Source organism: Nyctereutes procyonoides, unplaced genomic scaffold (genome assembly GCF_905146905.1).
Source record: "Nyctereutes procyonoides isolate TBG_1078 unplaced genomic scaffold, NYPRO_anot_genome, whole genome shotgun sequence".
NCBI classification, from domain to species: Eukaryota; Metazoa; Chordata; class Mammalia; order Carnivora; family Canidae; genus Nyctereutes; species Nyctereutes procyonoides.
In genome coordinates this window covers 27124247-27141980 of record NW_026575142.1, presented here as the reverse complement: position 1 = coordinate 27141980, position 17734 = coordinate 27124247, and the positions used below count along the sequence as shown (strand labels likewise).

At 41.1% G+C, this 17734-nt stretch overlaps 1 protein-coding gene across 2 annotated transcripts in view; it reads right to left on the bottom strand.

Annotated features, from left to right (window-relative positions):
• Window positions 1-17734, bottom strand: part of CCDC148 (coiled-coil domain containing 148) — a 233757-nt gene that overhangs the window by 3785 nt on the left and 212238 nt on the right. For both annotated transcript variants that reach the window (XM_055307649.1, XM_055307648.1), the window contains 2 exons: window positions 3315-3432; window positions 899-1039 (listed from right to left, as the gene is read on the bottom strand). In XM_055307649.1, the coding sequence (XP_055163624.1) occupies window positions 899-1039; window positions 3315-3432 (259 nt within the window). The remainder of the gene's footprint in view (window positions 1-898; window positions 1040-3314; window positions 3433-17734) is intronic.

The following is a 17734-nucleotide window of genomic DNA, read 5'->3' as shown; positions in this document are numbered from 1 at the left end:
GCTTGAGGCAGCCCTGGCGACGTCGCAGTGCCAGATACAGTGTACGTTCCATACATATTTGTCCAATTAGTAAATGAGTTGTTCAGGAAGAGGCACACGTGATTTGTTAGTAAGTGAACAAAGTTTCTTACTTTTTAATTAAATATTTAGCTTCTCTCCTTAGATCTGTAAAATTAAACTAGGGAGAACTTTCTCCCTTAATTTCAGCATTGACTATGTTTTAGTGTGTTTATAAATGTGAACTCATTTTCTGAAATTAAACTTTTTATTTGCAATTTTCAAAAAAAAAAAATTCAGTGACATCCATTCATTCATCTGTCCTCCTTCCCTGCCTTCCATCCGTCCATCCAAAAAGACTTTAAAATCCCTTCTCAGTAACAGGAACAGACTAAGAGGAGTCAGAAGTTCCTAGAAATGGTTAAATGACGCCTTAATACTTTTCCACAGAAAATGTTTTATCATTAGCTCTATTATCTTCATTTTAATTTCTGAAAGCTTCCCTCTGCTTTGTCTTATCAGTATCATCAGTTGTTGCTTTAATGGGATGTACATTATGAATTTAAACAAATTCTGAATGATAAACATTTAAACAAAATACGGTATTAAGACAACCTAAGTTTTAAAAATTATTTTTAACATAAAAATGTAAATTTAAAAAATAATTTTCAATGACAGATTCCTAATACCTTCAGATACACTGTCCCATGGTCACCTATCAACTATTTTATAACATTAAGAATTGGGCAGTAATTGTGTGCTATCATTTAGCAGTAAAAATTATGCTAATCTATGTGGCATTCAAATGTAAATCTTGAAAATAATCTGAAACCCAAAACACTTCCATAAATCTTAACATCATCATGGCTTTTGCATCAATCATGCTAATTCCCATAATTACCTGGTGTTCATTGTATGTATTCAATGTAAAGAGTGGCTTTTGAAGAATAAATTCTTCTTCAATTCCAATACCCATCCTTGCTTTTGATGCCCTTGTGTCTGACATCATTCTAACAGGGTCAAACTGAGCGACAATAGCAACCTAAAAGAAGAAAAAGCATGGCTACTTGGATTAAGATACAAGCTTCCTACATCTGGGGAACCCTGTTAATGTTTAATGTCCATTAAAGATAAAACATCTTTAATAAAATTTCCTAAGGACGGGCAGACAGAACAGTAAAGCAGGCCAATCCTAGAGATCCTTTTTTTTTTTTTTTTCAATCCTAGAGATCCACAAAGGAGTTAATGGTTTAAAAACAGAGCGTATTAAAAGGCCATGATATTTATTGTTTGCTACTGACTGAATAATTATAGTTATGATTAAATTTATAATTAAATATAGATAAAAATTTATCTGGTACTAAGTCACAGGAGATCTGATATAGAAAACCTACACACTGAATTACTTTAAAAGTAAAAAATATTAATGTTTAACCGCTAGCAACTTATGGCCATGGTAACAACCCCACAAAGCTTTTCAGAAAGTTTAATCTGATCAAGCTCAGTCTCGAATATGTTATTCATGCCTACAGTTGAGTTGTGTTGGCATTATTGGGCAAGATGGGTGAATTCTATTAAGTAACTAGAGTTCCAGGGACTGTTGTAAACCATTGACACCCTTCTACTGAAAAACCGCAGAGTCATTTTAACCTAACTGACCTTGTCCTTTATGATAATTGAAATCATTCAAACCTGTATCCTAATGAAAAGCCACTAATTTTGTAAATTATATGCACCATTAGTAACACCTGCCTGTTAATTCCTAAAGTCAAGAATTAACATTAAGAAAACGGCATTTTTAATGCCATTTAGAAACTGTAATGACATAACTGGGGGTTGAACATACTTTAATTATTATAGGTTTCCTAGTCAAAATGTCTTATACTGGTTCTAAACACTGATTACAGGTAATGGGCACCGATATTTCCTCTCTCAAAGAGTTCACAGATGGAAATAATTCTAGTCATAGGGACTCCGTAAGCTATAAAAGTTACATTGTGATCAAGAATGTGTTTAGTAATAGTGACATTAAAGTTTTGTCCCCAGAAGGCCATGGAATGTAATTATTTGCTAATGATTGAATAATTCAAATTTTGTTGAATCTAGGATGACAAGGACTTACATTCCTGCACTTTGAATTTATTTCTGTCATCTATTTTATCAAAGAAGATGATATAACAGTTGTATGCATTTACATTTCTTCTAAATTATGCCATTTAACTAGACCTCCTTGGTTTGAATCCAGTCTGACAGTTAATAGCCGTGTGACTTTGGGGAACCCCTGTGCCTCCTCAGTTTACTCTTCTATAAAATTAGAATATTGCTATAAAATAGAAATAACACATATCATGGGGTTGTTGTAGGTATTAAATGGGATAAAACCTAAGAGCATTCAGAATAGTGCTTTATAATTAGTATTTTTTTTTTTAAATGTGAACACATTACTACAAACCTATGAGGCAGCTACTATTCTTATTCTCATTGTTCAGGGGAGGAAATGAGTTTAGGGAAATTAAGTAAAAGATCTAAGTTTCCTCTGCTAATAGGAGCAAACCAGGTTGTACCAGGTTTGACAGACACCAGAGGCCAAGTTCTTATCCGAGATTCCATGTTGCCTTCACTGACATGGATGGGAAATCAGAGTCATTTCCTGTCAGCCAGAAAATGGTGTCAATGGACTTTGGAGCTTATGAGTTGAATTAATCACTTCCAGATCAAATCTCTGAAAAATTATCAAGTAAAACTATTTTAATCACATTTCTCAAGTTCTTATATTCCTGCTTTTGCCATCTACTGTCCACTTTAAAAACTCTGGTCTACTTTCTACGAGGTAAAGCAATGGGAGGCTCTAATTCTCTCACAAAAAAATAGTACTTTTAAAAAGTGGTTTTTCACGTGTTTGCTGATTGTAGGGTATTTCCAAACAGAGGTTTCTATCCCCAAAGAGGATTACCTGGCTCTAGCTCCACCAGGTTTTTTGAGACCATAAAATCCTTCTGGTAGATGCAAAGTTCCACTCCTGTAAATGGATACTCTTCAGCTAATAAACTAGAGGAAATATGAATGCATTTAAATCTTGGGAGAGCTAAAAAAAAAATCTTGGGAGAGCTTTTTGAAAGGTGTTGATAAAATTATTTTAATATATTAAGAAAGTGGAAACTGTTCAACATGAATCCAATTGTTCCCAGGAATGAAGATCGGTGTCCCAATTTGGAAAAGTTACATTTTATAATCACAGATGTTGTGAACTAAGCCTGCTAATAATGTTATTAAGGACACTTACAAACCACCCATGAAACTTTCCAAATTAAAAACACCTGTTTCCTCAGGGCTTCTAGCTGCCTCTCTCTCTCCTCCTCTTCATGTGCTTCTTGAAGGGCCACTTCTTTTTTCTCCACCAAACGCTTTTCCAGTAATTTTTGTCTATATTTCACCCTTTAAAAATAAATCACAAGGAAGTTGGGAAAATAATTATGGAAATTATATGAATAGGAGCACAGGGGCAGAAAGCATGTTGGAGGCGACATCATGGTCATAGTTTATTTTTACTTGTTTTTGGTTGATGTCTCACATCCACACGATAAAATGCACTGGTATAAGATGCAATCTACACTAATTCGAATAGCCAGAGGACTGCAGATCAGGAGGCAGGAAAACACAGGGTAAAATCCAATAAATCCAATCCATCTCTTTCTTCCGTAGAACCATTGTATTGACTCTCAAACTGTCGCCTGCCACAGTTGCAGCTCATCCAACCCAACTGAAGACAGTCTCACTCTTTGATTATTCCAGCAGTTTTCTGAAGACGAGTTTTAACACAATTTGAGATGTTAAAAGGGCTGTTACCAGTTAAATATACTTGCTTTTAGAAAGAATAGTAAATAAAATACTATATTAATATGCCCAAAAGGTCTCAATTACTAGAACTTAAACCAAACTTTATATTATCACTCATTTTGTCAAGAATGCCTTCGGGGGTAGGGGGGCGTGTGTGCATGTGTGTGAAGTTTAAAAATTGCACTTAGACTGTAGATGGCAGCAAAAACATGATTTTCCCATAGCATTATGTTTCCATTCTTTTTAAACTCAGCAGGTACCAAAGCAGAGCACATTTCAAGACCTCCAAACTCATTCGGTCCTCTTCTGCTGTTTTTAGACAGCCTCCCTTCCTATCCTTTTGCCCAAGCCACTCTTCTATTGAATTATAGAGATGAAATTTATCTTTTCTAAAAGAGTAGGCACTTGGGTTCTCAAGGGAATAGGAGGCCATTGCCTCTGTCTTCCATTATTGATGGTTTAGATTTAACTTTCTTCAAGACATCAGTCACAAATGTGCTTTGCCCTTAGTGCGCCTACCTGGATTTTCCACAGAGGTACCTTCACTAAACCTTTTAATTCTGGATCTTGAGGTTTATTTACTGAGGTAGGTGTTCACTATGCATCAAGTGCTTTATGGGTTTTAACTCATTTAGACTTCACCACGACCGGATGTTGGGGTACTATAATTGACCCTATTTTAAAGGCAAGGAAATGGAAGTATAGACTGATGATATAACTTGCCCATGTTCTCACGCCCAGCAAGTGGCAGAGCCGGAGATCAAACCCAGGCAGACTGACCCCAGATCTCACGCCAACCCTGACCTTCCCAGTTCCCTGCAATTAGCCACTAAGCTCTTCTCTCTTCCCTCCTTGATTGCTCCCCTCACCTCACTAACATGAATACTTACTGTGTGCTTACCCTGTGCTAGATATTATAAGCACATTGAGAGAAAGATAGCCCTTAGAAGTTTGTAGTTTAATAGAAAGACAAAAAACAAAACAATAACAAGCCTAAGAACTAATCAAGCTATACAGTGCCTTCAGAGAGGTATAAACAAGGTCCACTAGGATTGACTGGGTTGTGGGAAAAACTGAGCGGATTCAGCAAGAGCTTTGTGGAGGAGGCAGCATGTGAGCAGGGGCTCAAGGATTAGCATTTGGAGAGATGTGGTGGTGGAGGGGAGGCTGGCCTTCCTGGCAGAGAGTGCAGGACAAGTGTGACTCAAACGCACTCATACTCAGGCACCTGCAAATGTACGGTTGGCATCTAACAGTGGGCAGCTTTTTAAAAGTTTTTATTTATTCATGAGACACAGAGAGAGGCAGAGACACAGGCAGAGGGAGAAGCAGGCTCCATGCAGGGAGCCCGATGTGGGACTTGATCCCCCTACCGGTATCACACCCTGAGCCAAAGGCAGACGCTCAACCGCTGAACCACCCAGGTGTCCCAAGAGTGGACAACTTTTAAGTTTTGCCCCTTGGGCACCTTGCTTGCCTTGCTGGTCACAGTTCTGAGAAGGGAAGAGGCCAAGGGGGCTAGAACAGAGTGAGTGAGGCACTTGAATCTGTGTCATTTGAACAGAGTGAGTGAATGAAAGACAAGCCCAGGGAAGTATCGGCAGGCTGAGCCCAGCAGTCACCTGGCTCCTTCAGGAAGATTTGCTCTTGGGGAGAAAAAGAATCTTTAAAACTAGGCTGCTCCTGAGGCTGACATTAAGCAGCACAGGAGAGAAAGGAGGAGGGAAGCATGAAGTAGATGCTCAGAGTACAAAACCCACAATGGGCTTGAGAGGGAGAATCCTGAACTCCTCTCCTGGCCGTGGCTGTCCTCCTCCTCATCTGTGCTATACATGGGTTAAAGAAGACCCAGACCAGATCGCTTCCTTTCCTCCAAGGCCTCCACGTCATGGAAACCTATTTCTCATTCTCTCCACTTCCACTAAGGCATGACACAACCTCCCTAATGAGGTTCTACTCGATTTATGTACTGAGTACAAGCTAAGTACACTACTGTGAAGGTTCAATTAAAAGATACCCTGGGATTTTATAATTACCATATGCTAATTCTCAGAACCTTTGAAAAGTTCCTATTCCTTTGGGGATATATAGGTTGCTTTGTCTGCAACTAAGTTTTGTCTCCTGTGGAAGAGTAATACTCGATCCAGTTAGGGGAGCTTGACTAGTGAGGAAGAAGTTGCAAATCAGAGTCAGGCATTTAAACCTGTGTCTGAAGAAGCCCGGCTCACCCTTTACTCTGAGGCTCACTCACTCATGCAACAAATGTTTACCAAGCACCTGCTCTGCATCTGCCGCTGTTGCAGGCACTGGAGGTACAGTTTCAACACAGGAGACATGGTCTGTCCTCACAGAACTGACAATCTAGCGGGGATACATAGACCCAGCCAATTCTGTCAAAGGGTGGCCGTTGTTCTGTGAAAGGGTGGGACAGAGGCCTTGGGAGAAGCACTTTGCAGGCTTGGGGCATTCATTCAAGGAAGCATCCAAGAGAAAGTGCTCTAAATTTCAGACTTGAAAAACAGAGGGGGTGAGAATAAAAAGAATGTTCCAGGCTGAGAAAAATAGTGTATGAAGTCCTAGAGGTGAGAGAGCACAATATTTTTGAAGAACTGAAAAATATTTGGAAGGACCAAGAGTGACGAGTTCCAAGAGCTAAGGCTAGAGAAACTAGAGGCCAGGCTGGGGCTTTGCAATAATGAGGGCTTTGATAAGGGAAACATGGTGATCCGAAAAGCCTCTCCAACTCCTAACTCTGGGAAACAAAGGGTTGCAGAAGGGGAGGTGACATAGTCTCGACATAGACCAGCCTTTACAGATCTGGGCTGAAGACATAGATGGGGGATCTTTATCAACAGCACAGAATCTCTCAGGACTCAGGGGGATGGGGTAACTAGGTGACCGGCATTAAGGAGGGCACATGATGAGATGAGCACTGGGTATTAGACTATATGTTGGCAAACTGAATTTAAATATTAAAAAAAGAAAAATCTCTCCTCTTATATGGATATGGATTGTAAAGAGTCAAGACCAGGGAGGGGTATCCACATGCAAGTTGATGGTTTCCTAACCTAGGGAACTGGTAGGAGGTAAATATTGAGGAGATACTGAAGGAGAAGACATAGATTTAAATTTTATGTAAGAAATAGAAAAAAATGGAATAGTTTTTTTTATGGGAGAGCAGAAGAAATAGAGAAATGAGTTAAGTTTTCCTTCTTGCATAATGAGCGACGGTGTCCCTCACTACAACTGGGAACTTAGAAAAACAGGGAAAAGAAAGAAATTAGGTTCAGTCTTGACATAGACCAGCCTTTACAGATCTGGGCTGAAGATGTAGATGGGGGATCTTTATCAACAGCACGGAATTGAGGCCATGGAGCAGATGGAATCAATCAGGAAGAAAGTGTAGAGCAATACGAAAAGTAGGTCTAGCAGTGATTGCCAAGGAAACATTTCAGAAAGGGACAGAAGAGGAAACCATCGAGGAGACTGAGGAAAAATGGTGCCAAAGCAGTGAAAGAAAATGACATTAACAAGGTCAAATGCTACAGGAAAATCTCATAACACCAAATGGTCACTGCACTAAATAGGAGGGAGTCATTGGTGATCTTGGCAAGAGCAGCTGGGAGAAAGGTGGCTGAACAACTCGTGGAGCAGACTAGGAGGAGGTGGAGGTGGATGAGGGAGTGGAGACAAGCCCTTCAAGACTGGGGCCCCTGTGGGGAGAAGAGACATGGGGGCACTGTGGGGAGCACGCAGCTGATCACACTTGTGTTGGCTCCAAAGTGATGAGCAAGATCCCTCTGGTCTCCTTGGGGATTTGCTACGAAAAGTTTAAGCAAACAGGCAACACAAACTCTTCATTTATATGGATGCTAGAGTTTAAACTCAAATAATAATTCCCTTTAAAGGGGGAACTCTCGGTGCCTCTTTCTTCTCTCAGTCTGGATAGAAACTTTTCTTTGCCTAAAGAGAAGTGATGCAGAAAAACTCCTGGGAGAAAGCCAAATACTCACATATTCATGGGGAAAGAAAATAGCAACACAGTAAAGTCAATCATTTGGAAAATTTTCCACATAAATACCTTTAGCTATTTGAGGTAGATTTTCTCCAAATTAAACCGTTGCTATGAAAGTCAATGTCAGGAAGTGGCTAAGCTCAATAGTCCTTAAGTTGTGCACAGAATTCCCAAACAGGAGTCCTAGGTCTATCTCTCAGTCCGTTTTATTCTCTGAGTCTACAGAAGTGGGAAGGGTGGCAAAATGGGCATTTTCAACTTCTCGTGGGGGAGGAGAAGCATCGTTTGGTTCAAAAGCAACAGCTGCTGCAGAATCAGGCTCGGCATTAACAATAATCTGGAAAGGATTTTGTTTAAGCCTCCAGGCCTGAGTGTAGTTGAAGGTACAGGGAGCTTTCATGTCGAAAGGGAGAGTTTAGGTACCTTTAGGAGACTATTGTGTACTGCACTCTAAGAGATGAATGGACAAAAGCAAATGGCTTGGAAGCACCTGGAACTTCAGTAGCAGGGTCTCTTTACTTCAGTAAAACTTCAGTGAAAACTGGACAAAATATTAAGTACTGAACCTTGACCTCCTGCCCGTCTGTAGCCGCAGGTAATTTCAATCTAAATAAACCTACAGCAACCAAGGGGGTTGATAGCTGGTAGTGGCAGGATCTGCAACTTAAAACATCAGAAGCTTAGGCAGTAAATAAAACAACATAAGGGGATCCCTGGGTGGCGCAGCGGTTTAGCGCCTGCCTTTGGCCCAGGACGCAATCCTGGAGACCCGGAATCGAAACCCACGTCGGGCTCCCTGCATGGAGCCTGCTTCTCCCTTTGCCTGTGTCTCTGCCCCTCTCTCTCTCTCTCTCTCTTTCTCTCTTTCTCTCTCTCTCTCTGACTATCATAAATAAATAAAATTTAAAAAAAAATAAAACAACATAAGGACACCTCTTAATTAGGGTACTGGAACCAGTATTGAACTCCCCCCAGAACTGTTTCAGGAAAGTGATTTGCCCTACTGAGTTAAAGGCAGTTTATATGCAAAATTGCTACTTGGGGTTGAGGTCACGTGGCTCACTCACTATTGAACAAGAACTCAGTCAACAGGCACCTGTAGGAGGAGCTGCTGCCAGAGGCTTCGGAGCGGCAGCCTGGTGAGCCTGTTCCTGCCTGTTGGGAAATCCATTTTTGGCTCACGCCCACTCAGAAAGCCATTCTGCCCACCAAGTGGAGAGAAACCCCTCTCCTGGCCATGGGGTACCCCACCAGGGAAGAATCACGGATAGAAACACAGGCAGGCTGGGGGGGGGGGGCAGCACCTATCAAGAGTGGAAGGGGTGGGTAAGGGGAGAAAGGGAAGCCAGCCCAGAGAAAAGAAGGAAAAGAATGTAACTGGATGCTTCTAAAGATATGAGCAATGAGATTAGACTCAGTGGGGAGCCCGGCTAAGGGCACAAGTGGGGGCCAATTTCTACAAATAGAATGTGAATCCTGATACAAGGCAGTGACATCCTGGTATGGACAGGCGTGGGGCAAAAACAGAGGATTCATAGAGTATCCACAGGACCAAGAGATGAACCCTTGCCAGCCCCAGAGACTCTTCTTCCAGTTCAGAGCATTTCCTGGTCCCTTTGTGAGGTGTAAAAGCAAATTCCAATAGGAACTCCAGTCTTTGATTCAGTTGGTCAACATATGGTTATTTGAGCACCTACTATGTGCTAAGCATTGTCCCCTGTGCTTAGGATGTAACAGGGAAAAGATGAAACTAGACAAAAAAGATCCCCACCCTCTTAACTCTTATAGTATTTGTGGTTTGTCATAGGCTGCCTAAACTAACATTCTAATAAAATACCTACAATTGTTCTTATTTAACTCATCACAAAGCCCTAAATTAGCCTTATATTGCTATAGAATAATGGTTCTCAACTATGACAGTCACTAGAATCACTAAAACTTATAAAAAGTTCTGATGTCAACCAAGGTCCCAAGCCAAACTAGTTACATCAGAATCTGGGGTTGTGCTGTTGGGGCTCAAGCACTGGTGTTTTGTAAAAAGGTCCCCCAGATGATTCTACTGTGCAGCCAGACCTGGGAGCCAACACCCTTGGCCCACCGGTTCCCTAAGTTGAGCTAAGATCAGAACCACATGGAGGGCTTGTTAAAGCTCAGGTCACTCACCCACCTCCAGGGTTTTTGATTCAATAGTAATGAAGTGGGACCTGAAAATTTCAGTTTATAAGACATTTCCAGATGATGCTGATTCTGCTGGTGTGAGGCCTACACCTTGAGAAGTTGAGTATAGATAAATATTCAGGTTAGAAGGCCTCTGCCTGATTATTGTCACCAAGACAAAACCAGGAACAAATGACTACCCAGACAGGGCTTATTTCTGTTTGCAGGGGCCAAATAGCACAGATATATGCCTCCGGACTGACCCAAACTAGAAATTCCTGCTTTGGTGATACTGACTCTCAAGGGCAGCATCCTGCAACCTCACCTCCCCCTCCATGACCCTACTGCACACAAATGACGGTTCCCCCAACCACAGTGGCCTCTCAGGCTCGGGTCAGTGTCAGCGACGAGCAGTTGCAAGAATGGCTGCTACTAAACCAATTTCTTTCCCCCAATGGACAAAGTGCGGGTGTATCCTGATGACAGTTGAAGACTGCAGGCTACCGGACATATTTAAAGGGTATACTCAGAAAAATCAAAGAAGGAAGAAATAACTTGAAAATATTTCAGCCTTAAAAAGGAAGTATGAGACATTTCCTTTGGGAATAATTCTTATAGCTCCAAGGGGGTGGATATTTTTCATACTGCAAGTGAAAACCCACAAATGAGAGTGAAGTACATTTTCCTGTTTGTGGCGACCAATTTCAACCTAGCGTCTGACTTCCCTTGAGTTAGAAACACAGACACATAAACAGCTGCGAAACAAGGACTTCAACCTGACAATCTAGAATTGAACAGGATCACATGTGGGGAGAGGGCCACTGAAAGAATGTTGCAAACATCCTATAAGCTCCTTCCCCGTATTAGTGCAGAAAGACATTTCTACCACACTTTGTCCCCCTTCTTCTTGTTAAATTTTATCTAACCCTTTCCTTCTAGATTTCAATTATCCTTTTATACCCTTAAAATTTGCCTAGAATACTGCTTTCTAATAGCATTTCCAGAGGTGCACCGTTAATAAAGAATTAGGGGGGATTTCTGGGTGGCGCAGCGGTTTGGCGCCTGCCTTTGGCCCAGGGCGCGATCCTGGAGACCCGGGATCGAGTCCCACATCGGGCTCCCTGCATGGAGCCTGCTTCTCCCTCTGCCTGTGTCTCTGCCTCTCTCTCTCTCTCTCTCTCTATCATAAATAAATAAAAATTAAAAAAAAAGAATTAGGAATAATCGTCTTTTTTAAGATCATGCACTAGCAAGAGTAAACAGCTCATTCCCATGACCAAGCTTGGAGCTCGGCATCATCTAGAACCGCTTCCTGCCAACATTTTAAACTGAAGAATTCTGTTCCGACTCCGATGTCTAAGGCCACCACATACACTGATGAAGACTATAGAACTCCACGCGTGGATTGCCTGCTAACTGCCTGTACTTTTTATGTTCTCATCACTTATCCTTACTCAGCCTGCTACTTTAGCTCATCAGGCTCTCCATTTTTCTGTGATCTATTTAAACTGTGTTCTGTGTGCCAGATACGGAGCTAGATCTTCCCTCGTGAAGTTTGCTGTCCTACTTCTTCTCCCCTCCCCGCCAGGCTGTGAGGCACAGTCAGACTCCCTTTACCTCATTCCCTCTCCAGCTGTGGATCCCCGGGTCTGTGTTTGTGAGGGTGTTATCACTAGTATCCTCTAATTGTCTTTTTTTCTTTCCACATATGCCCTGCAATTCCCAGCCCTGATCCTTTGGGGAATTTATTATGTATTTATAAAGTTGAACTTTACCTGGTCATTCAGCACTCCTCCAGATTAATTTTATTTACACCAGCTGCTTAAGATTCCCCCCCTTAGCAGAGAACCTCATCTCCTACTTTACTGGAAAGGCCATAAGCATTCATTTCCCCAATGTGCTTTGCCCACATCCAATTTTGTCAAGACTCATTCATATTTATCCTTTGCTTTTTAAAAAAAGTATGTATTCATGAGAGAGAGAGGCAGAGACATAGGCAGAAGGAGAAGCAGGCTCCTCTTGGGGATCCCGATGTGGGACTCCATCCCATGACCCTGGGATCATACCCTGAGATGGAGACAGATGCTCAACCCTGAGCCACCCAGACGTCCCTATCCTTTGCTTCTTAAATCTGGGCTTTTGTGCCATCAGCCTACTTGGTTCTAGGCTCTTGCTCCAGAAATGAATTTCTTCCTGTATTTCTTCAGTCTCTTTCTCATGGTCCTTTTCCTTTATGGTTCTTTTTCCTCTACTTGCAAACTTCTTCAAAGGGGAAAAAAAATGTGCCTCTTATCTGAATCTCTTTTCAGCTGCCATCCTCTTCTTCATTTTCCCTTCACTGCAAAAATTTTTAAATGAAAAAGACATACTTTCTGACATTAGTTCTTCACTTCTCTTTTAATCCAAAACCCATGCAGTCTGGCTTCAGCCTCCTGCACTCTCTGGAAACTACTCTCCCCAGTGTCACCAGGGACACCAGATTGTACACCTAGATTCTTTTAGAGCTTCTCTCTACTTAACCTGTCTGCATTGCCCGGGACTAGTGACCACCTCCTTGAAATGCACATGCTACCTCTCTGCTTTTCCTCTCTTTTAATGGCTCCTCTTCACCTGTCCACCTGTGGGTCCCAACATGGGACCTCTTCAGGGTCCCAACATGAATCCTCTTCTTAACTTACAAACATCTTTTGGGAAATCTGACTCCAGCTACAATCAAGGCATCAGTGTCTGTAGCCTCCACCTCCTTCAATCCCCCAAATACTCTGATCTTTTATTTTTTCTTTATGTAAATTCAAAATTGGTTTCAGATAAATCTCTCAAGTGTAACTACATCATACTGATTGTTAAATACAGATCATTTGCTTTTCTGAGCATCTGCGGTTGGCAGCATAGTTTTTTCACAAAAAAAAAAAAAAAAAATCTTGGGACCAAACCTAATGACACACGCCTATGAGAAGTCTGGAATGTCTCCCGGCATCCTCGTAGACATGAGCCACCCTGGTAACATGGAGAGGGCCAATATTCCTTCTCGTCTGTTACTTTAGGTTTGTTCTAATTCAAAGGCAAGAGATTAAGTTCCCATTGCTTGATACCTTATAACAAGCTGCAACAATTTTAACCTGAAATACTTATAGCAGGGTTAATCATTTCAACTACTTAAACATCACAGAATGTATAACTTTGAACAACATGACTCCTTGGAGCCAAGAAAATCTTTTATATCATTAACTGTCTGAGGTCACGACATTTGGGAATATTAGCTACTAATCATTTTATAAATCAGGAGAGGTCTTCCAAATATAATAATTTTATCAGAAGAGTTGTTTTAATTTTATTCCTTTTTGGCAGTAATCAGACACTAGGGCTAACTGCCTATTATGGCCAAATCTAGGTTTTAATAATTAGACCACATTGTGGTAGACATCTGTCTTTTTTTTTTTTTTTTTAATCTTCTAGCATCAACCTAGTAACATCAAACCCTTTCAAACTGCCTTTCCTCATTCCTTCTAGGTCTGTTGAAACCTTTAATCAGACACTCCTCCCCCTGCCTTTCCTGGTGACCAGATATGGTTAATAATAGCAGTTACAAATATGGCCACAGTGATGGCCCTCAGTGAGCTTCAGCTGAGCCAATCAGAATCTCTCCTGGGGATTTATAAATGGCTATTGAAGAAAAAAAGCTTTCTTTTCTCCCTGATGTCACTAAGCTAAAATAATGTAATTAAACCTGGAGCTGTTCAAGCCATGTCTCTTTTCCCCTCAGTCTCCCCAGCCCAGACATATGAGGAAGTCCATATCAATGCACAAATAGGTAAGAGTAAAAAAGTAGGAAGGGAGTGAGAGGAACCTACAGATGTCACTTGAGTCCCTGAGGCAAGACCCACTCCTAGATTCCCATTCGGGTGACTCAATCTATTCTCCTTTCTGCATAAGCTAGTTTGAGTTAGGACTCCTCAGAAGCAACTGAGAAAAAACTGACCAATAAACATATCATCTATGTATAAGGGAATACTTATCTGTACAGACTCTGGAACAGGAGGGCATGTACCACTCTGTTCCAAGTGATAATCAGTTCATTTCCCAAATTGATGGCCCATGGAATGTTAATATCCCACAGGATGTTAACATGTGTGCCATGGATAATGTGCTGGGTAGTCAAGGAAGCTTGATAAAGATTAACAAAGTGAATAGGTTCCTTTATAGGAGGATCTCTCAGAATACTTATTAGAATACGGTGATACATGCATTATGAATTTTCAGAAAGAAGACTAGTGTGCTAATTTCCCCCAAATTATCTGACAATAGAAGCGTTTTTCTAATAGAATTTAGTTTGGGAAATGTTACTTGCCTTCCACTGAACAAGCAGAGATATTCAAGTAAGCATTTTAACTAATAGGCATAAACATAGATATACTTATTTGTACTACGGTTATTTGTTTCCATGTGCTGTTTGTGTTAGACTACATTTCCTGAGTACATTGGCTATGGCTTAATTGCCTTTGTATCCATAACAACTAGCATAGTGCCTAAAACAGAAGGCAATATTCATTATAGACCAAGAAAGACAAGATAAATGATAAATTTTAAAAGTCATGGCAAACATTCAATCAAATTTTCTAAAGTATAGGTAAATAACAGAACATTAGAGTTGATAATATAAAAAATTAAAAATAAGTTGAATACACACTCTTGTTAAGCCTGTCTAATCAGTGGGTATTCCTTTGTAAGATCTGTAATCATTTGAGGAGTTGAAAGAGAAGTAAGAGAAGTTGAAACACTGGAGAACAAATCAGGTATCTAGTTCCTTTGATCAGTCAGGAACCATGGATGCTAAAAGGCAGACTTAATTGTGACATCCATGACACAGACTTGCTAGTCCTGTGATTTTGGATAGGCAGCAGAGGCAGGAATGACTTGTTGGCTTTTAGGAATTATTTATGACGATCTGAAATTTAACAGGCTACCCACACAGAGCAGCATTTATTTGCCTAATTGCCTTCATACATTCATTTATTCAACATATTATGTGCCACATATGTAAATATGTAAAAGTCATAATCATATCAAGTCACATAAGAAAAGCCCAGAGCAATTAGAAACACCAATCAAGTAGATGAAAAAATATATTTGAATCCATTCAGGAGCTTGCCGCTTGCCATCACTGGAGTTCACTAAGAAGAGACATCTGGGGGCACCCGGATGGCTCAGTGGTTCAGCTTCTGCCTTTGGCTCAGATCATGAGTGATTCCAAGGTCCTGGGATCAAGTCCTGCATCCCCTGTAGGGAGCCAGCTTCCCCTCTCTCCGTGTCTGTGCCGCTCTCTGTGTCTCTCATGAATAAATAAATAAAATCTTTAAAAAACAAAACATCTATCATTCGACACTAATTGGGAAATTTGCACAGTGACTCTTGAACTCGCAAATGGTTTATGGTAGATAAAGTTTAGTGTCACAGGTAATATGGATTACATTTTAAAAATCTTCAAGAATCTATCCAATCATTTTATCAGTTTTATAAGAAGAGAACTCATGTTGAGGGTTTACCTCACAATATTAGCTTTCTTTAAATTATGTTTCCACTTTGGCTTGTACAGAAAAAGAAATAAAGGTAAGAAGGTGACAAGCACAGATATTTAGTTTTATTGGATTTTTTCCTGAAGAATCTTGTAAGATACATATAATTTCTGATAACCCTAATTTCAAGAAGAGTGTTTTCAGAATAATCACAACTGAAAGAAGCACTGTGTTAGAATGAAATTTTAAAAAGCCTAACCAATGAAATACACCACTGGGTTATCAAGTTATAATAATTCAGTTTGGTTTTACCTATTTTCAACTTCTGACTTTAATTGGTCCTATATTTCCAGAGACAGACTCCTGTGTCATTTTGATTGAACTGGTTTCTGTCCTCCAGGAATCCTGATGGAATGGCACAGAGAACAAAAGAAACCACAGTCCTCTCCCTCAAACAAATGCTTTAAGTAAATAGGATTAATAAAACTTGCCTTCTCTAATATTGTTTGAAAATCCCCCTTACGTTCTCTTTCCTCCTTGCCAGGTCCCTCAGAACTTCTGTAGACAGCAAACATCAAAAGGACCAAAGATTTTTATAGTGATTCAACCACCCACACCAATGAAGTAAACCCTGATTTTCTTTCAGCCTAGGAAATGATCAGCAAAGAGGCTTCACAAACAGCCTCTTTAACATTTGAAGTTTTAAAAAAAAAGATCAGTGTAGCAGAACGGTTACTTTCATAAACACCTTTGGGGCTTTGTTTTTTTTCTCTCCTCTCTTTTTTTTTTTAAAGTCACCCTGCTAATCCCCCCTCTGCAAACATTATAGAATATTTACCATGACTTTTTGGTTAGGCATTTTAAATATGCTTTAAAAAAAAAAACAAAAGATAAAAATATATTTCATTTTGGGCATGACCTTCCTCGTGCTTTCCTTGGCTCCCGTAAGTGCTGATCGACTCCCGCCTTGCCTGGAGTTCCTGCACGACTTCCTGCCCAGTCACGCCTCTCAGTCTCCCTTCGGCCCCAGAATTCAGCCTTTGGGGCTGAACTCTGAAATCACTGGGCGTTTTCTTTCTTTAGAGGCAGATCCCCCCACAAAGCAGGGCACCCTGCAATCCGACCAGGTGAGCGCTGCGGTTTGGATCTGGGGGGAGGGCGCATCCCCAGGGCCGGCTCCATGGGCTCCCAGGCCTGTACTGCGGTTTGTCCAGGTGAGACGCTGAAGCTCGTGTTCTAGAAAGGCTATTGCTTGAGGCCAAGGGAGAGATGTGTGGCTTTCCTCGGGGCTCAAGCAGATAAACAAAGTTGGAAATAGTACTACAGACGGAAGTGATAGGGGAACCAACTTAACGAGAAAAGATCAAATAAACTGGGCAGAGATGCAGATAAATTTACAAATAATAGGGCAGCCCGGGCGGGGGTGGGGAGGGGGAGGCTCAGCGGTTTAGCGCCGCTTTCAGCCCAGGAGGAGACCCCAGATCCCTGGGATCAAGTCCCATGTCGGGCTCCCCGCATGGAGCCAGCTTCTCCCTCTGCCTGTGTCTCTGCCCCCCCACCCCGCCCCTCTGTGTGTGTGTGTGTGTGTGTGTGTGTGTGACTCTCATGAATAAATAAAAATCTTTAAAAAAATTTACAAATAATACCCACAGGGGATGCCTGGGTGGCTCAGTCGGTTAAGCATCTACCTTTGGCACAGGTCGTGATCCCAGGGTGCTGGGATCTAGCCTCTAGTTGGGCTCCCTGCTCAGTGGGGAGTCTGCTTCTCCCTCTTCCTCTACTCGTCCTAGCCCTTCTCATACTCTTTCTCTCTCAAATAAATAAATAAACTCTTAAAAAACAAAAAAAAAAAAACAAAAAAAAAAACAAAAAAACAAAACCTACATCACCAACCCTCAGTCTCACTTTTAAAGGATATATATTTTTTCTCAGCAGCACTATTTAGGTACAGGCAGAAATAAATCTACAAAAACTGTATTTTCCTTTCTTATATTAAGCAAGAGATATCCACACCCATGTTCCTTGGGACCTCTCTGAGTGGAGAAATGGAGAAATGACTAGAGGAGAGTCATGGACCAGAGAAGTAAAGTGGGCAAACAAAAACACACAATTTGCACAACTTAATAGAATATCAGAATTATAGGTAAATCCCAAGCTTGGGGAGCAGCGTGGGGAGCAGCTGGGGAAGGGTGGACAGGATAGAAGTAGGACCGAG